The sequence below is a fragment of the Pristiophorus japonicus genome, chromosome 3 (genome assembly GCF_044704955.1).
Source record: "Pristiophorus japonicus isolate sPriJap1 chromosome 3, sPriJap1.hap1, whole genome shotgun sequence".
Taxonomy (NCBI): domain Eukaryota; kingdom Metazoa; phylum Chordata; class Chondrichthyes; family Pristiophoridae; genus Pristiophorus; species Pristiophorus japonicus.
In genome coordinates this window covers 38,457,923-38,478,718 of record NC_091979.1, presented here as the reverse complement: position 1 = coordinate 38,478,718, position 20,796 = coordinate 38,457,923, and the positions used below count along the sequence as shown (strand labels likewise).

General features: G+C 46.8%; 1 protein-coding gene across 2 annotated transcripts in view; it reads left to right on the top strand.

The window, feature by feature from the left end:
- Positions 1 to 15,191, top strand: part of klhdc3l (kelch domain containing 3-like) — a 92,292-nt gene extending 77,101 nt beyond the window's left edge. For both annotated transcript variants that reach the window (XM_070874369.1, XM_070874374.1), the window contains exons 6-8: positions 6,027 to 6,147; positions 10,335 to 10,518; positions 13,123 to 15,191. In XM_070874369.1, the coding sequence (XP_070730470.1) occupies positions 6,027 to 6,147; positions 10,335 to 10,518; positions 13,123 to 13,867 (1,050 nt within the window). In that variant the 3' untranslated portion in view covers positions 13,868 to 15,191. The remainder of the gene's footprint in view (positions 1 to 6,026; positions 6,148 to 10,334; positions 10,519 to 13,122) is intronic.
- The last annotated feature ends 5,605 nt before the right edge of the window (positions 15,192 to 20,796 follow it).

The following is a 20,796-nucleotide window of genomic DNA, read 5'->3' as shown; positions in this document are numbered from 1 at the left end:
AGCTGGCAACGTTGGCTTTCTTGGCATAGGTGTATGACATGTACAAAAAGGTGTTCACATGTAACTCTCTCTTGATCCGTGGGAGTACTCTGGCCTGAGTCCTCCCTAGGCTACATATTACAATTACACAAAAAGCAAACTGCACATAATATCGCGTAACATATTCATCTTGGATCGTCTTTATTTCTTCCTGCATTTTCTGCTGATGCGTCCGCCTTCAGTTTCCTAGAATGTGTATGAAGGCAGGGTTATTTGTTTTGTTCGCTTGTGCTGGGGTCGTTGGATTCATATTCTTTAAGCTGAGACCAATGTTTCCATCGGCCAACCCCACCCATATCTATGCAGGCGCACGTATCTCCGCTAATTAGGAATACAAATGGGCTAGACCAACGGGGAGCAAACCCCATTCGTCCTGGTAGACGTTTTACCATTCCCTTTGCGCCTCCCTATGGGACCTCTCCCTGGTCCTCCAATTCCTTCTGTTCGTCCCTGCCTGCCTACCGTTCCCTTACTTCCTTCCTGAATTCCTTAAGTTGCTTACTCAGTTCCATGACGTACTTTCTAATCCGATCCCTCGGGGGTCCTACGTCGGATCCCCCAGTTATGAGTCCTTTTGGCAGGCGCATTGCCCTGCATGTCATCAACTCATATGGAGTTAATCCCGTCACTCGGTTAGGAATTGCCCTTTGTCTCATCAAGATTGTGGGTAATAAATCCACCCAAGCTTGTCCCGTCTCTTGGATGGCCTTTGCTAGGGCTGTTTTAAGTGTCCTGTTCATACGTTCTACCATCCCAGAGCTTTGCGGTTGATAGGAGATATGAAACTTCTGTCTAATACCCAACATAGCACACACCTCCGTCATTATATGTCTGGTAAAATGGGTTTCCTGGTCGGAATCGATTTGGATAGGGACACCCCAACGAGGGACTACTTCCTCTGCCAATATTCGGGCCACCGTGATTGCGGTGCAGTTTCGCGTGGCGAACGCTTCTACCCACCACGTAAACTGATCTATTATTACTAGACAGTATTTCTTGCCCCTTGAGGATGGTAAAGGTCCCGTGAAGTCTATCTGTATACATTCCCACGGCCTCCTTGGTCGTGGTTGGTGAGCCATTCTAACCTTAACGGCCTTTCCTGGGTTGTGCTGGGGTAATGTGACACATTGGTGACAGTACTTAGCTATGTCACGTCCCATTCCTGGCCACCACCAATCCCCAGTTATGTTTGTTATCATGACGTTCCATCTGACATGACTGATGCTGTGGTGTAGTTCCATGAGCATTTGTCTAATACAAGCCGGGGCTATCATCTTCCCATCTTTCCTCCATACGAAGTCGTCACCCTGGCTCCCTCCTTTTGTGCCCCAGTCTTTCTTTTCTTCATCACTTACATCGGCATGTAATCTCACAATGTCTATATCTTCCCTGGTAATGATACTACATACAACTTCTTCCTGTACTTCTAAGGATATACCTGCTTCCTGTGCCGCTTTATCTGCTGCTTCATTGCTCCGTTGGACATTGTTTACTACTTTCTGGTGAGCCTTAACCTTGATCACTGCTGCCTCTGTGGGTTTACTGGTGGCGTCTAATAGTAGTCTGATTCGGCCCTCATGTTTGATAGCCTCCCCGCCCGAAGTGACAAACCCTCTCCTTGCCCAGGCAGTCATGTAGTCATGGACTACCCCGAAGGCATAGCGGCTAACCGTATATATATTTGCCTGCCGGCCTTCGGCCAGTAGGAGGGCTTCAGTCAGGGCAGTGAGTTCAGCTACTTGGGCCGACAGTCCTCCGTCTAACCTTCCCTTTCGGAGTGTTTAACGCTTCGTCTACCACTGCCCATCCCGTATGCGGGGTCCCCTGAATATATTTCCGGGACCCATCCATGTACAGGATCAGGTCAAGGGGAATCTCACTTAAGTGTCCCGGCGAGTCCTCCCATTCCTGTGCCTGGCACTCATGAGGCTCACCCACGGATAAGAGGCCCTCTGCCAGGTTCTCCCCCGTGTCTCGTACAATTTTTACGGACCCATCTAAGGGAAGTAATACTGTTTCCCATTTGGCCCGGCGGACGTTGGACACGGAGCGCAATTTCCCGGTGTTGAGCATTTCCACCAAGGTATGCTTGGTATGGAGTATAACCTCCCCTGTCATTACTACTGGCTCACTAACTTTCACCACCCAAGGCTGCTACACATCTTGACAGACCTCCTGCCATGGGCGGCTGTTGGGTGGAATAGTAAGCTACTGGGCGGGCTCAGTCTCCATGCATTTGAGTAACTACTGCTCCGTAAAACTCGCCCTCGTTTTCACAATGAATGTGAAACGGTGCATTCATATTTGGCAGTCCTAGGTCTGGTGCTGACATCAGGGCTTCCTTTATCTGGCCATATGCTGTTTCTTGTTCCGGGCCCCACTCCACACTTTCTAGAGCTGGTTTTCCTCTTTTAACTAGTTTCTGCATTGGTTCCACGATTGCCGCGAAGTTGGCTATAAAGTTCCTACAGTAGCTAGAGTCTTAATACTTTACGCACTCCTCGGACCGGTTTCGATCGGGACATACATAAAATAGAATACCAGCTATCTCCAATAAAATTACTTCACTCTGGTGGGCTGTGGTGGCAGATCCTCCCATGCCAGTTATATACATGTTTAGTTGTGGGCAAGGGAATATCTGTCATAGATACCGATGCTCCGGTATCCACGAACATAACACACTGTCAGCACCCTAACAGCGCTGTTATGTGACTACACGGATCCTCTCCCTGCCCCACAGGGGCCGCTGGCTTTCAGTCACTTCCTAAGTCCCTCAGCGCTGTGATTAGCTGTTGTCGGTTCATCTCCTCTACTCTAAGGCCTGACTGACTATTTCTTTTCTCCTTGGGCGCCCAACATTTATCAGTGGCATGTCCCTTTTTCCCACAATTGTCACATCGGACGGTTGGTCTTTTGGGGCCCCTACAGTCGGTGGCAAAATGACCCGTCTTGCCACAGTTGTAGCATTCCCCTCGGCCCGCACTCTTACTACTCTTAGCCGTGGCCACTTCTTGTTTTATTCCCCCAGAGTTAATGTGGCATGCCCACCGGACAGCTTGATCATAGGTGTCCGCAACTACCGCCCCTATTTTTAAGATCTTTTGATGGTCGGCCAAAAGACCGTCCTTAAACATTTTCACGAAGACTGGGTCGTCTCTGGTCGGGGCCGCCTGTCCCGAGGATTCTTGGTATTGGAATCATAACCTCTCTCCGTAGTCATTGGCGTTGTCTCCCTTTTTCTGGCGGGTCTGCATTATCAGTCCTCAATTTGGAGTGGATGCTCCCATTAAGGCCTATACAGCCTGTACAAACCCCGTTCTGGCAGTGTCCCATTGTGCCCTTGTGGCAACCACGGCAGGTATCCATGTGCCGTCACTGTGAGGGGGTGCTAGCCCTGTCCACTAGTCCTTTGGACACTTAGCCCAAACTATTTGGTGGACATCTCGCTCATGCATATCGTGGGTATCATACAATTCTTCTAACTTTTGCCAAAATTCTACATTTCTCTTCCGTGGTTGTAGACTTCCCAAATCCTGATTCATCATTTGTTTTTCTGTGGGGGGGGTGAAAGTGTAGTATTGATATCGGGAGTTCCCGCCCTGTACGCCCTGGGTTACCTTAGGAGGGGCTGCCCTTTCTGTATTTACTGAAACGTCATTTGACCCTTCCATCTTGGTCTCCTCATCAAAGGGAGGAGCCGAGGCGGTTACTGTGGCAACATAAGTCGGAGGGAGGTCATAATCTGATCTCCCCCACTTGCCGGTTTGTTCATACCGCTCTCTCCATTTCTTATTCTCGGCTTCTGTTTCCTTACTTTTCTCTACTAATTGTTTGGTTTTACTTTGTAACACACATAACTGATATACTAAAAGTGCTCCGGCTTTCTTTGCCTTTTTCTGTTTCTGTTTCTCCCACCAATTCTTTTGCTCCTTGGGGACAGCCGAGGGATCCCACCCGTCTTTAATCATTTTATCTATTAAGCCTTTCTGGTTGTCTGCATAGAACCTACTAAGAGACCCTCCTGGCCCCCATTCAAGGTCTTCCTTGGACGCCATTATGTGATCTGACCTTCCCTCGCTTCCTCTGCGAATGAGTCTCTTCACTCGGGCCTACTTCTACTCCGTCACTTATTTATTGCGATAGGATTATCCCTCAACTCTCACACCAGTTCATGCGTATCACACAGTCACTCACAGGTTTCCGCTGTCACTTTATCCTCCTGGTGTTCCTTTCGACCTTAATCCTTGGCCATCACGTGGGGCATTTGCCCTCTTAATTCCGGCTCAAGTTAGGTGATTGAGGTAGTTTGTGACAATTGAAGTGACGGGGACACTCGTTTCTCTTACACACCACTTATCTTACTTATATTCTACTTTATCTTAATTTCTACTCACTGTGTCTGTTATCAAACCTCCCCGAGGCTCACTTGTTCATTGGGTGTCCGGCGGCCTCACCCCTGCCGGTTCGACATTCCAATTTCTGGGATGTCATGAAATCCGACCTTATCCCCATACGTTCGAGTCTTGGTCAGGAGGGCTTACCGGTACACCCTGCTCGCTGCGCCAAAACTGTTGGGGGAAAACCCCGAGGTAGAAATAAATCTACTCCGAGACTACGTTAGAGAGTTGAAAACACACACAGTTTATTAATACAAGGTACCAGGGGAGTTGTATGCAGGTCCCTCAACCAGGCAACAACTCAATTTGGTGTTACACATACAGCAATTTTATAGTCGTGTTTGTCCAGCTCACTTCCTTATCTTTGGCCAGCATCTGGTGTGCAGTTGACCTCTTTCCTCTAGCTGGCAGTTGGTTTCCATGTTGCTCAGCATCTTGTGACCTTCTCGCAATTGCGTATCGCATCCTGTCCTTCAGTACATGCTAAGTCAACTGTTTTGTTTTTCTCAAGCACAGCAATTTTGCACTAACCCTATTAACCCCTTCATATTCAAGAGGGAGTTAGATATGGCCCTTACGGCTAAGAGGATCAAGGGGTACTGAGGTGAATGATCAGCCATGAGCTTATTGAATGATAGTGCAGGCTCAAAGGGCCGAATGGCCTACTCCTGCACCTATTTTCTATGTTTCTATGTAAGCCATCAGGTCCAGGGGATTTATCTGCCTTTAGTCCCATTATCTTACTGAGTACCACCTCCTTAGTGATTGTGATTGTGTTAAGTTCCTCCCCCCCTATAGCCCCTTGACGATCCACTGTTGGGATATTGTTAATGTCCTCTACCGTAAAGACTGATACAAAATATTTGTTCTGCCATCTCCATGTTCCCCATCACTAATTCCCCCTGCTCGCTTCCCATAACCTTCAATATTTTCCTATTTTTTTTCCACTTTTGTCTCACCTTTTTCACTTTCAATTCTCTCTTCAAGCAGTAAAATCCATACTAACCGATTTTAATAGGTCACAACTTGTCTTGCATTACATCTATAATTATTCCTGAGAGTTCACAGTGTAAACAAATTAGCGCCGCTCTGAGAGGCCCAGGATAATTTGCTGCTGGGAGTACAAACACCAGTTTATTCATTCTTTTGACGTGAAAGCAAATTGTTGGAATGGTGGAGAGCAGTCTGATAGCGGGGTGGATACAGATTCAGTAGTAGCCTTCAAAAGGAAATTGAATAAATACTTGAAGGAGAAAAAAATTGCAGGGATATGGGGAAAAGAGCGGGGATGTGGGACTACTGGAATTGTTCTTTGAAAGAACTGGCCTCATTTTGTGCTGTGCTATTCCATGGTTACATGCGCAGTGTCGACTGCCTTTAAGCACAATTTTTACATGACTACTGAATGGCTGAGACATATGTAGTGACCCAGAGTCACGCTCGTGTGCCCCACACAGGAGCAATGGCAGAGGCCCGGGTGTAAGATTATTGGTTGCCTGCCTTTTCTACCAGGTTTAAGGTGCGCAGCAGCATAGGGTGACTGAAAGGAGAGGAAATACAATTAACGATGACTGCCTTTTGTTTCTTCAGAAACCGGCGCCCAAGAACAGGAAGGGTCACACGGCGGTGGTGTTTGAGGCTCAGATGTACGTATACGGGGGTTATGTCGATATAAAGGGACCCTCGCAAGAGTTCTGGAGTTTTAGCTTTGGTGAGTAATTTTGGCAGCAATACACTCGTATTATTTCAAGAATGGGTTTTAATTTTAAAATAATTGAGCGTAAAGAGTCAATATTGTCCATCCCAAGACTCTGGGGATGTAGGCCGCTGGTCTCATGGTGCTATTTGATCAGGTTTCTGTTGGACATTGAGGGGTTGTGTTTTGTCCCATCTTGGGTCTTGAATTTTTTTGTCCAGTGGCAACTTTTTGCCCATAAATAAAAGAGACTACATTTATTGGCCCGGAATTTGCAGTGGGTAATAACAGCGAGCGAACGTTGCATCCTAACGCGGAAATCCTGAAGTTGCGCTCAGTCATTCACTGCTCCACTGGCTGCACTGTGCACCATCACCCCCACCCACAGCCGGCAATCCGTGTAATCAGGGTCATCAGTGAAACTGACAGTCGGCTTTTCCGTGGTAATATCGCTGTTAAAAACCCCATTAAAAATTAGACCCTTTTCTAACTGGGGTTTTTAATAGCGTATCGACTGCTAACAAGCATTATGGTCCTGATAAACAAATTTAAATTGTGGGAACTGTCAAATTTATTCATTTTGATAAAAAAATGTAAAATTTTAAGGAACTTTAAAAAAAAAAATGATTAAAAAAAAATTTTCATCTTTATTTCAGGTTTTACATTTTGTCCATGTGAGAGTCCCAACATTTGCTTTGCTAACCTGTTTTAAAAGTTAGAATCAAAGGAGTTTCTTCATTTCCTGGTTCCCGATCTGTGAGAATTCTGCATTGTGATTGGCTGCTTAGATAGAAACATAGAAATCTATAGCACAGAAGGAGGCCATTTTGGCCCATTGTATCTGTGCCGGCCGACAAAGAGCCGCACGACCCTCGGGTCAGTAGCCCTGAAGGTTACATATAAATCTGTGAACAATGGTGGAAAGGTAAAGAGCACCCAGCCCAACCAGTCCTCCCCACACAATTGTGACACCTCTTGACAGCTTGTTGACATCACAGCGGTTCATATTAGGGATTCCCCATTAACTTATACTGACCACAACTGAACGTCGGAAAAGACGAACTTCTCGCCACAGAGATCGCGAGAGCTTTGTGGGAAGTGTACTTTGGGGACGGGGGCAAATGCCTTTGCTTCACCGCTGACTGCAAATTCTAGGCCATTGTGATTTTTAATTTTCTCTCCACCTCTTCTCCTAAAGGCATTGATTTCTTCAGTTACGTGGATAGACTGGAGAAGCTGGGGTTGTTCTCCTCAGAGCAGAGAAGGTTGAGAGGAGACCTGTTGGAGGTATTCAAAATCATGAGGGTTCTAGACAGAGTAGACAGAGCGAAACTGTTCCCATTGGCGGAAGGGCCGAGAACCAGAGGACACAGATTTAAGGTGATTGGCAGAAGAACCAAAGGTGAAACGTGGGAAAACCTTTTTTTAACGCAGCGAGTGGTTAGGATCTGGAATGCCCTGCCTGGAGGCAGACTCAATTATGGCTTTCAAAAGGGATTTGGATAAGTACCTGAAGGGAAAAAAAATTGCAGGGTTACGGGGAAAGAGCGGGGAAGTGGGACTCGCTGAATTGCTCTTGCAGAGAGCCGGCATGGGCTCGACGGGCCGAATGGCTGCCTTCTGTGCTGTAACCATTCTATGATTCTTTTCCTGTATGCACAGTACCATGAACACTGGCTGCCATCCCAGTACCCTGCCCAAGTCGCCATTCTTCATGTAGGAGCCTTGAAGGCTGGTTAGACCACTGAGAGGAACATCGGGTGCTCACTTAACATTCAGCGAGTTGGATTGCTGGAAAACAATCCAGGAGCAGGAAGCCGGGTCAAGGCAGGGACAGAGTGCAATTGTCAGCAGCCCTGTTACTGCCACAGCTGAGATCTGCATGGCTCCAGCCCTTCACTGGGTGATTTCACTGAGCCCTGAGGTAACCATCTGACTGATAGTGCCGAGCGAAGTGCAGGCATTTGTGAAGCTGACTTGAAACATGTTACTGGTGGCGAGGAAAACAAAAAAGCGACCATTCTTTCGTATGGTCGTAACAAAGCAAATCGAACATCAATATCCAAGTCGGATATCCAGGACAAAGCTTCCGGTGTAACCGCCTGGATATCTTGTAGGCTGCCTGCAAATCTCCTCCGAGGGCAGTGCTCAGTGATGTGCTCTGCACGTGCAAAGCCTCCCATCACACAACTGTGGTGCTCTTGCTGCCAAACGCAGCAGCTGCAAGGATGGTTTTAGCTCCTGTTTTTTATTTTAGGATGTCGCATGTTCATTTGCTCCGCTTATGTTCCCCTAATTAACAGTCAGCTTGACTTTGATTATTTTTTTTTGTGCGTGCGTTGTGCAAGCTGCAAATTAGTGCTGCAGCTGGGCACAACCGGACACTCCCATTTGGCCACAGCCTCTGCTTGGTTGGCACGATGGAGCAGGAGCATGTGTGATGGCAGCAGAGGAAATATAAATCTGGAACGCTCAATGAAACCGCGCAAGCTTCAAACTGACTGAAAGGAAATTGAGCACGAACTTCACAGCAGGAGCGATCAACACCTGGTGGAGGCAAATAACAACAACTTGTATTTATATAGGGCTTTTAACGTAGTGAGATGTCCCAAGGTGGTTCACAGGAGTATTATGCGCTAAAAAGTTGACACCAGGCCGCGTAAGTGGAAATTAGCGCACGTGACCAAAAGCTTGCTCAAAGAGGTAGGTTTTAAGGAACGTCTTGACGGAGGAAAGCGAGGTAGAGAGGCAGAGTGGTTTAGGCAGGGAGTTCCAGAGCTTTGGGGTCTAGGCAACAGAAGGCACGGCAACCAATGGTTGAGCGATTACAATCAGGGATGCTCAGGAGGGCAGAATTAGAGGAGCGCAGACATCTCGAGGTTGGGGGTGGTTGTAGAATACCATGGAATCAGGCAAGGAGCAGCTGGAGGCAGCAAGTTCTCTCTAGAGAAACGAGCTAGGCTGTCCAAAGTACTTCCTTTCTCTCTGCTTATCGCGTGAACTTGAGGCAGTACAGGGGGATGCTACCCTCGATTGCTAATGTCCGATCGCAGCAGATCTCGCTGTCCCTCTGATATGGAAAGCGGTGTATTTTGAAACTCCTACTACAATCATTGTCTCAAGGGCAAACATAGTGGCAACGATTAGAATACAATGCAGCTATACAAAACCCTGGTCAGACCATACCTGGAGTACTGTGAGCAGTTGTTAGGAAAGATATATTGGCCTTGGAGGGAGTAGGTTTACTAGAATGATACCCGGACTTCAAGGGTTAAGTTACGAGGAGAGATTACTTAGGGTTGTATTGCCTAGAGATTAGAAGCTTAAGGGATGATCTGATCAAAGTTTTCAAGATATTATGGGTAACAGATAAGTCAGAGAGAGAGAAACAATTTCCGCTGGTTGGGGATTCTAGGACTAGGGGGGCATAATCTAAAAATTAGAGCCAGACCTTTCAGGAGTGAAATTAGGAAACGCACAAAGGGTGGTAGAGGTTGGAACTCGCTTCTGCAAATGGCAATTGATGCTGGGTTAATAGTTCATTTTAAATTGGAGCTTTTTTTAACCAAAGGTATGAAGGGACATGGGCGAAAGGTGGGTATATGGAGTAAGGTCACAGATCACCCAATGATCTCATTGAATGGTGGATCAGGTAGGAACGTCCTACTCCTGTTCCTATGACAAAAGTCCTGGAGCCGCCAACCTAGATTGATCTAATGTCCAGCAAGAAAAACACACAGAAGGGGCTGGAAAGAGAGTGAGAGATCTTCTATTTTCAAATTAAACTAACTTTGAAATTTTAAATCGCCTTGTCAGTGTTATCAAAATTTGGAACAGAGGAGGCTGAGGGGAGATTTAATTGAGGTGTATAAAATTATGAGGGATTAGATAGAGTGGATAGGAAGGACCTAGTTCCCTGAGCAAATGGGTCAACAACCAGGGGGCATAGATTTAAAGTAATTGGTAGGAGATTTAGAGGGGACATTTTTTCACCCAGAGGGAGGTGGTGGTCTGGAACTCACTACCTGAAAGAGCCAGAAACCCTCATAGCATTTAAAAAATACTTGGATGTGCGTTACAAAGCTACGGACCAAGAGCTGGAAAGTGGGATTAGGCTGGATAGCGTTTAACGATGGGTCGAAATGGCCTCCTTCTGTGCTGTAAATTTCCATGCTTCTATGAAGATATTTCTTTTCCAACAGATGCCCAGGATTGGTGCCCAGTGTTGACGTCTTGTGATGTGGGCCCCGGGCCTCGGTACAGTCACTCTGCAGCTGTCTACAAGAGTGGAATGTACTTGTTTGGGGGACTGGTTGGACTTGTAGAACAGAATGACTTTTGGAAGTGGGATTTCAACAGTAGCACATGGTCTCGGATCAAAGCACGGTAAATAGATCTGATTGAAATAATTCATTCTAAAGATTGTCGTTTGCGGAATAAATCCACATCTTAAAATTGTTTATTATCCCTACCTCTGTAACCCTGCTCCAGCCCTACAACCCTCCCAGATCTCTGCGCTCCTCCAATTCTGGCCTCTTGCGCATCCCTGGTGTTAGTCGCTCCACCATTGGCGGCCGTGCCTTCAGCTACCTAGAACCGAAGCTCTGGATTTCCTCCCTAAACCTCTCCGCCTCTCTCTCTCCTCCTTTAAGAGGCTCCTTAAAACCTATCTCTTTGACCAACCTTTTGTTTACCTGCCCTAATACCTCCTTATGTGTCTCGGTGTCAAATTCTGTTTGATAATACTCCTGTAAAACCCCTGTCTTACTTTGTTAAAGGCGCTATATAAATGCAAGTTGTTGCTACTGCTGTTTGCAGAGCTCTGTAAATTAGATGTCTAAGCTAGATTCTTAGTGAGAAAATCTGAATGTTTTGATATCAGTGAAAACCATCAATTCTGAAAAGCCTATACTTTTTCTGACCGATTCAACACCACCTGCCTGCCTTCTCACTATGTCCTTCAATCGCTTTTATTTTTCCAGAAATACATCTAGTTAGCAAACCCATTTATATTGCCTGCTTCAATTGCCTTACTCAACATGCCTGTGGCCCTTTTGTGAAGAGGTTCTGTCTGACTTCCTTTCCTGCCTCCAGATTCACACTTTATAACTTGTCTCCTTTCTTATTTGAACTCTTTACCAGAGTGCAAAATTGTTCTTGGATTAACTTTGCCACACCCCTTCATAGCCTTGAACACTTTGATTGGACGTTCTGTCTTTTGCACAGAACACAAGTCCAACATCTTCTCTTCATCATTTAATTTGCATTGCCGACATGTAAGCACTTGTCTGGCATACCCTGGCAGTTGTGTATCGGAATATTTTCCATTCCTCCTCTTGCCATCCCATGTCTTATTCTCCAGCTGTGAGGACGGTAAGGGCTAGATTTGCAGTTGGAGGCTTTTTCGGGCAATAATAGTGACGGGATGGTAAATTTTGCACCAGGAAATGGTTTGCGCCTACAGCCAAAAATTCAACAGCTGGGCCGCAAGTCTGGAGCGGAGCGCTACACGAGGCGTTCCACTTCTCTGGTAGGGCGCTAGGCCAGCTGAGCAACTGAAAATCCGTTGCTAAAGAGCCAGCTTTGGAGCGCCCTAAGAGAGGCCTCCCTGCAACAAAAAAATCGGCGCACACAACTCAGAAAACATTCCCAAGATATCACTGACACCAAATAAAGATAAATCACAAAAAGCAAAAAAGAAATCCCACTTTCCTCATGCAGTCAATCCTTCCCTCACAGCCGCCGGAACAGCTTCGACCGCCCGCTTTCCCTGGCAGTCTCACTAGGGGGCGCTACGGGTGCCACTCCAACCAAAAATCATAGCGCTGTCGAAACCGGGAGCGTTGCACGTCTCGCGATGCTCCCGGGCGGTACTGCTCTGCGCCTCCGCAAAACCGGCACCAAATTTTGTGGCGGGAAGCTGGCCGCCCGGGCGTAACCCATTTGCGCGCCCGTTACGGCCCCTCCGGGGCGTCAATAGAGGCACAAGCCCAACGAAAATCCAGCTCTTAGATTGAGCATTCTGTCTTTTGCACAGAACACCAAGTCCAGCTTCTTTAACTTTTCTTCATCATTTCATTTGCACTGCCAGGACATACAAGAGTATCTGGCATAGCCTGGCAGTCATATATGAGAATGTTCTCCTTCCTTGTTTACAAATCCCTCCACGGACTTGCCCCTCCCTATCGCTCTAATCTTTTTCAGCCTCACAACCCCACGAGATGTCTGCGCTCCTCAAATTCTGGCCTCTTGAACATCCCTCATTATAACTGCTCAACCATCGGTGGACATACCTTCAGCTGCCTGGGCCCCAACTCCTTCCCTGAACCTCAAGGCCTCTCCACCTCTCTCTTTCCTTTAAGATGCTCGTTAAAACCTACCTCTTTAAACGAGCTTTTGATCATCTGCCTTAATTTCTTCTGCGGCTCGGTGTCAAATGTATCTGTTTGTCTGTAACACTGTTGTGAAGCGCTTTGGAACGTTTTACAATGTTACAGGCGCTATATAAATAACATTTATTATTATTATTCCTCCTCTCACCATCCCACGTGTTATTCTCCAGCTGTGAGGACAGCAGGTGAGAACATAAGAAATAGGAGCAGGAGTAGGCCATACGGCCCCTCGAGCCTGCTCCGCCATTCAATAAGATCATGGCTGATCTGATCGTGGGCTCAGCTCTACTTCCCTGAGCTGCAGAGGCGGCCCGGGCTTGATGCCGGCTGATATCTTTGGTAAAGCTTGTTGCCGTCTTCGTATGGGGAGGTGCCTGGCCTCGGGTCTGAACCTTCCACCGGGAGACCTGCAGTCCAATACCTGGGCTAATGGCAGACAGCACCCTCCATCCTACGCTCCCACAGAGACTGTCGTGTCTGACCAGAACTTTGGTCCACCATAGATTAGCAAATACTTGAAAAGCATGTTGGTGCAGGATCATGATTGTGTTTGAGAACTTGTCATTGAATAAGCTCATTCGTTCTTTCACCCTCACAGATCTGGGCCTCAGCAGTTGGTGGGCCACTCTGCTGTCGTGTACCAGGACAGCATGTTGATCTTCGGAGGAGGAAGGAGCCACAACAGCTCCGACAACAGCCTGTGGAAATTCCGATTAACGGCACAGACCTGGGAGAGACTAAGCCCAGCGACGGACACCAGCCCACCATCCAAGATCTATCACTGCACAATCGGAGTTGGTCCCAGCTTCCAGGAGAAACATGTTGATGAGCTCCCGTGCTCAACGCCGGCACCCAGCTTCCTCTGTCAGGACGGCGTGTGCAACGGACAGCCTGTCGCTGCCCTGAAGGGTGCCTGCTGTTTGAATTTCTCCGCACAGGTGCCTGGACATTGCAGCTCATCGCCGGGCAAGCCCAGCATCAAGAATGCAAATTCAACCAACATCGAGATGAGGACTTTTAGCGTACAGTCTTCTGAACGCAGCGATCAGCTCCAAGGCCCGACTTTGCTCGCTCCCAATGTTCCCGAGGAGCAATGGGGATGTGAAAATGGACACCACCTTTTGGTCCAGCTGCCTCCCGCCGATGTCGGCACCGAGCAGCTCAGCGATAACAGTGTTTTGAGAGAAGCCCGGACCAAGGGCCTTGCCCAAGGTGACATGCCGCTCCACACAAGGGATCATCTTCCAGAGGTTCTGCTAATAGTAGGTGGTAAACCGTTATCTGAGCATGGCTGCATCTCACTGTGGCAGATGAAGATATGTGAAACGTTTCTAAAGTGCTAGTTTACCGGGGCGGATAAGACAACCAAAAAAAAAACCCTCAACACGTTGGAAACTTCACACAAAGTGCGATAACAAATGGTTTACATCAAGGGATAATTAATAGTGTTTTTAACAGCATGCTTAGTCACAGGTCTAGCATTTGGAAGAGTTTTATTTGTATTTTTTGCTATTGTGCTAATATGCTAATTCAGTACAAACATTTTCTAAAGAGCTTTTATATTTTTATAGACATTATATAGACTGTGACTGTTGTAAGCTAATGTGTGCAGACAGACAGGTTGTACAGATTGTTACAGTTTTTTTTGTTTGTCAGAACAATTCCTAATGTAAAATGCAGAGCCCGTTAGGACAAAAGCAGGTTTTGTTGTGCAAGCAGAATAGTAGATGCACCTATTAGTTTTCATGGTTCTCCCGTTTATACTGCCCACTGACGATGGCAGTGGACCCCACATCTGATAACTGTAATTCCTGTGAATTGCACAATCCAAATTAGTTGTCCCCGACGTAAAGGCAAACTAACTTCTCTGGTAGTGATGCTGCCATCACTATTTGCTGCAGAATTAAGTTAGCTGTGGGTAATTCAAAAAAGGCTTGGGGAGAGAACTGCCAAAAGTCTCCCATGGGATATGCAGATAGGCTCCTTGCCATTCCACACAGCACTGGGAATAGTCCGATAGGCTGCTTGGCATTCCAGATAGCACTGGGAATGGCTGCGAGTGTGGGGTGACTCCTCTATTCTATAGAAACATAGAAATTTACAGCGCAGAAGGCGGCCATTTCGGCCCATCGTGTCCACACCGGCCGACAAAGAGCCGCACGGCCCTTGGTCAGCAGATCTAAAGGTTACATATAAACCTATGATCAATGACAGAAAGGCAAAGAGCACCCAGCCCAACCGGTCCGCCTCACACAACTGCGACACCCCTTATACTGAAACATTCTACACTCTGTCTTGGTCATTTTTACATCTGCTATTCTTAATTTTGAGTTTTGGCAGAACTAGTAAGCAGTGGACCCCATTTTCTCTCTCCTCCCTCCTTAAACGATGTCATTTTCTGACATTGCAACTTTCAGTTACAAATGGCAAGCTACTATGTTCTGCTCCCAGCCCCAGAGTCCTTATAAAGCCAGTATCTTCGATTAGCATTTAACTTGCATATCAGCAACAGAAAGATTCAACACACTGTGCAGGATGCTCAACTTCGAGACGCCTCAGTGATTGAGTGGGTAAAGATGCTCCTTGGTATAGCGCAAAGCCAGCGGCAGGTCCCAAGTTTGATTGGCTGTCTGTGTTGCGTTAGCTGGTGTCGGGCAGAATGGTAGCGGCGGCGCTATAATTGGCTGTAGATGGCGGGGTGGGGGTGGGGGTGGGGGCAAGTGGGAGGAGAGATCAGCCAGGGTTCCCCCAGTACTGGTTGCGTGCACAATGCAGTCAGATAGTCGCCCAACACTATCCCAGACTCTGACACGGAGGACGGCCCCTCCGGAGAGCTGCGGCCTGGGTAACTGGTACCTATGGACCTGTCTCCCCAATAACGGCCAGTGCCTTCAGGGGAAGGAGGAAGGAGCCACAATCGGCAACGATGCGTTTAACTAAGAGAATGGATGGATGTGGAATCATTGTTATATCAGGCGACACAACGACAGGGTGCATTCAGAGGCAATAAGTACTGGCCTGGTGACTGGCGAGTGCAATAATACTCGAGATTGTACTGGGCTCGAACCAATGTTCCCTGTAAGCTGCGCGTTGTTCTGCATGGCCTGTTTCTATCAATGCGTGGTCCCTTTAAATTTCTGCACATGCTTGTGAGCAGCCTGCGCAGGACCTTGCAGGTTGCTGCGAAGCTGCGCAGCTTGGAGGGAACATTGGGTCTAACTAGATTCCGGGATATAGGCTGCAGCCTGATGCATGCTGCAAACACTGGGCCGAGTTCATTTGTCTTTCGCTCAACTGAAATCCTTGTTGGATTTGACCTCTCTGGAAGCAGATCAATTAAACGGTCCTACACCTTCCAGGTCAGGCTCCCTCAAATTGACAGCGCTACTTCGTGTGTGGAGTCACCGTATGTACAGCTTGGCACTTTGGAGTTCAGAGGAATCGCTGAAGAACTCAAGTGTGTGCATTAAATCTGCTCACTGCCTGGAGCGGGAAAGATGTCAGACTTGTACCGATGAGTAGATACAGGATGATGTTCGGTGGATTCCGTGAACTTGTACTAACACCAGTCAGTTGACACCGCATTACCTGAGCAATAAGTCTCTCAGCTGGAGTGAGATTTGGTTCCTCTCTGCTACTGTTTTCATGTCAAATTGATGCAGCCATTGGCATAACTTGTACAATTAAGGGTCCGGAATGCAATGCTCCAGGAAAAAAAAACATTATCGAGCCCTACTCTGCAGCTTTCATTTAATTCTTCGCTCACTCGATCAATCGACCGAATACTTGCTAACCCATTCCCCGAGGTCAAAGGGAACGAAGGCCAGAGTCCAGTTGCCGTGGCAACTCGGCCATTAAACCCTGGAGAGTGCACTTTGTAGCTGGCGGGGGAGAAATAAAATAAAAACCGGAGCTAGAGTGGAATCTGCTTTTAAAAGGGTGACAAAATCAAAACTCGTTAACCCATTGCTAGCTGGACAGAGCCCAAAATGACATCGAAAGAGATTCAAATATCAGAGCAAAATATAGTGGAAATACAGGACCAGTCGGCATCGGAAAGAGGAAAAGCAAGTTTTATTTTCCACACATGAGATCCTTTGTCAGAGTTCTGATGAATAATATTGATTGTCCGAACTCTGGCTACACGGGATAATGTGCCATTCCCCCACGAGAATGCTTGTATACTTAGATAATAGAAGATGAAAAATGCATGGCAATGAGTTACACTGGCGATGCGTGCCAGACAGCAGTGGTTTATAGAAATAATTTATATCCTGCAGGCTACTTTCCATAATCTGTTAAACCATCTATCCCTTGTGCTGGCTTGTGAAATAAGTATATGTTTCTTTTTTTGTTAAAAGCTTTAAAGGTGCTGCAGGATGTGGCGTGGTTGGCTGCACAGGCCTATTACACCTGAGATCAGTGTCTTTGGGATCGTGGCATCTTCCCCTTACATAAGAAGATAAGAAATTGAAGGAGTAGGCCCTGCGGCCCCTCGAGCCTGCTCCGCCATTCAATAAGATCATGGCTGATCAAAGACCTCAACTCCACTTTCCCGCCCGATCTCCATATCCCTTGATTTCCCCTAAACTCCAAAAGTCTATCTATCTCAGCCTTGAATATATTCAGAGATTCAGCATCCACAGCCCTCTGGGGCAGAGAATTCCAAAGATTCACAACCCTTTGAGTGAAGAAATTCTTCCTCCGCTGTGTCTTAAATGGCCGACCCCTTATCCTGAGACTGTGCCTCCTGCTTCTAGCCACTCCAGCCAGGGGCAACAATCTCTCAGCATCTACCCTGTCAATCCCCTTCAGAATCTTGTATGTTTCTATTAGATCACCCCTCATTCTTCTAAACTCCAGAGAGTATAGACCCATTCTACACAATCTCTCGTCATAAGACAGCCCTCTTATCCCACATTGGTGGGCTTTGGAGAGTAAAGCTGCGATGGGAGTTGCAAAGACGGAAACCAAGGGCAACAAAAACAAGTCACTTCCCAGAGAAATCTATTTTCAGTCATTTGACAGTTTTAAGAGTGAGGAGTGGATCAATATATGTTGAGAAGGGAAATAGTGCTATTTTAACAGCACTGCTTTGTTTTCTTTCAAGGAAGGGCAGGATCCCAATGTTCCTTAAAGCCGAAGATTACAGGGGGATGAGTCCACAATACAACAATCGTGCGTGGACTTTAGAGCAGGCTTGACGGAGCAAAAATGGCCTTTCCTCACTCCCATAATTTGCTGTTAAATAGAGTGGGATGGACGCACGATCACTGCACTGCAGAGAGGGGCAAGTCAGGAAAGGTAGTGAGCCTTCCATCCGATGCGCTCGAGTGAGGTGTGGTCGGGTTATGTACGGTACAACTGGAAAATTGTTCCAGCGGTGGGCACTTAAGCCTCTAAACCACTGTTGCAAACCTTGCACACGACATAAAATTCAATCGAGAAACTCTGAAGTCAAACCGAGCTTAAATTACCTTAAACTCATTGCCTGGCATTTTAAAATGTATGGTTCATTTTTCAAAGTATTATTTTTAATGTTGTGCACAAGGCTCTTTGAATGTTATAGAGACAGTGAAGTAAAAAAAAATTATAGTGGCTTAGGAATGGAAGATAAACGGCACCAGATCACAATTAATGTACCGTGCACTATAATCAGGTGTTAAATCACACATGCGTCATTTACTTGTGGTCCTTTATTCTTAAAACCGCTGTTATTTTCAGTCCACCAGAATCCTGCAACAGATCACGTTCTATAATTCGAGCAATAGTGGCGGCTATTGTCCGCTCCCCATCGCCCCAACATAAGTGACTAGAACACAGTTGTCGCCCCCACCATTATAGCCACACACAGCCAGCGGAACTGTAGCACGGTGCGCTGAGCGGTGCTCCTGAATGTGGAGACCAGTACGTGAACTCCGCCGCCACCTCATCACCACGTCGTAATAATCCCGCGTCCGCAATCAGGGAAGCCACAGTGCTCTGTGATTGCACGATGGATACGGCAGGATAGGGAGGGACGGCGAGAGAGGTGGAGTGGTCTATCACAGCAATGCAGACTTCCATAGTCATTATTGCAGTTTACTGTAGAAAGGCAACTGAATTAGGTGCTCCAACCCCCAGGGCCCCGAACTGCCCCACACCGTTCTGTGGGTGGACAGGCTCTTGCTGTTCCTTGGTCTGCTGCATTGATCGTCTTCTCTCCTCCCCTCAGTAGGTACCACGAGCTTTTATCATTCAAGTGCCTCTCGTTAAACTTGTACTGCCATTGAAATCAAAATAATTTTGCTGTTGCACTTTTTCCCAAAGTACATTTGTGCATCAATCACTTCGTAAATTGGCGCAGAAAAGGAACCAGACCAGCGATTAGCCTTAAAGTGCCACTGAATGCCAGGAGCCCTAAGCATAACCAGTAAATCACTAGTTTTCAAACCTTCCTGTGGGGGCTGGATCAGGAACAATCCCCCCCATCCCCCCTCACACTCATGGAGGACCACCTATAAACGATGACACACTTTTAGCGCTCCCTCTAAATGTTGGCGCACCATCCCATCCTACCCTCCAAAAGATGCCACTGCTTTCCTTTGGGTAGCTGACACTGTCGTTGTGGAAAATAGTTCTTATTCGGAGACGGCGACAGAAATAATGTAAGAACTACAGAAAGATGCTGAAATCTGATCATGTCTACAGGAAGTTGACGACTTTGGGTATTTCCTGGTATCTTTTTGTGAATCTCTCGAGCCCGGTGGATTTAAAAAAAACTCGTCCACTGAAAAGTCCTTTGCTCCAGCAACTACAATGTTTGTCCCGAAAGTTCACAATATTTCTATTAATTATTCCAACAGAAATCGCCTTAACATGTAAAATAAACAAGGCAAATGTGGAGGAATAGTTTGATTTCCGAAAAAGTCTGGTGAATTGAACACCCGGCATCACTCTGTGAAATGAACCGTGGGTCCTATTTCATACAAGCTGGTGGTTCGGGAATATAACTCGAGGGGAGGTAGCTGCAGGTTTGTTGGGGATTCCCCTCGCCCATTGTCCGACTGGCTCCTGAGTGTTCTGAAGAGGCCTCAAGTTGCAAAAAGACTATGGCACCACTTTGATCTCGCCATTAAACCTTTCATCAGTCCAAGATGTAGCTCTTTGCTCTGGGTTACTGACAAGCTGCATCCCGATTGATGAAAGCTCCCACCCGAGGGGTCATTTTGGACAAGGGTCGATGATGTTTAATGGACGATATCGGATCAACCGCCCTTTGCACAAAATAGAAAAGGTAATCGGGAGAGGTGTACAATGTTTGGCTGATCCAATAGCGTGTGTTTTACACTCATCCAAAGTCAAATTACACCCCCACCCCCCCCCCCCAAGCCCCTGGAATTTTCTGTGATTCATTTCAGACTATTCCTTAGGACATGGGAAAGGGAAGAGAGAAGAGGAGGCTCAGTCCATTCCAGTCTTGTGCACACTCTACAAGCTGAATAGGAACAGGAGGAAGCCACTCAGCCCCTCGAGCCTGGTCTACCATTCAGTGAGATCACCGCTGATCTGTATCTAAACTCCATCTACCCGCCTTGGTTCCATAACTCTCAATACCCTTGATTATAGGGATGAATTGAGTGAATTAGTTGCCTACCCACATCCCTGGTCTTGGAAGTGGCAAAAAAAATGGAAAGGTAAATGAGAATTTTAGTCACTAAATTTACTAAAATGAATGCACTTCAGATTCTTGAATGTTGCTCAGATGATGCTGTGATACGATATAACTGGCGATAGTGATCGAGTGCCTGGTGTACGAACATATGAAAATGACAGGAAGGAAAAAAACAGTTGGTCCATCAAGCCTGTCCCATGCTCCCCCTTCCACAGCCATATAATCGCCTGAGAGGGGCAAAAAACAGAAAAACACAGCAAGAATAAGTGGGGGGAAAAATGTACTGGAAAATTCCTCTCCAAACCCCTCAGGCAATTGAAACTAGTCAGGGAGATTACACAAGTATTTATCTATATCCCGTATGATGCAATCTATGTCCCAGTCAGGAATCAGTCTCGCTCTCTCGGGAAGGCAGTCAGCACCCAGTGCACCAACTGGCAATGTGTTCCAGAAGCTCACTGCTCTGGGGAGAAGTACCCAGCATCCTGTCTATTCCTAATCTTGCGTAGTTTAAACACAAGTCCTTTGGTCATCAATCAATCTGTCAAACCGGATTAATCTATCGATAGGCATGCAATCCTGACCTTTCATTATTTTATAAACCTCTATTAGGGCTTC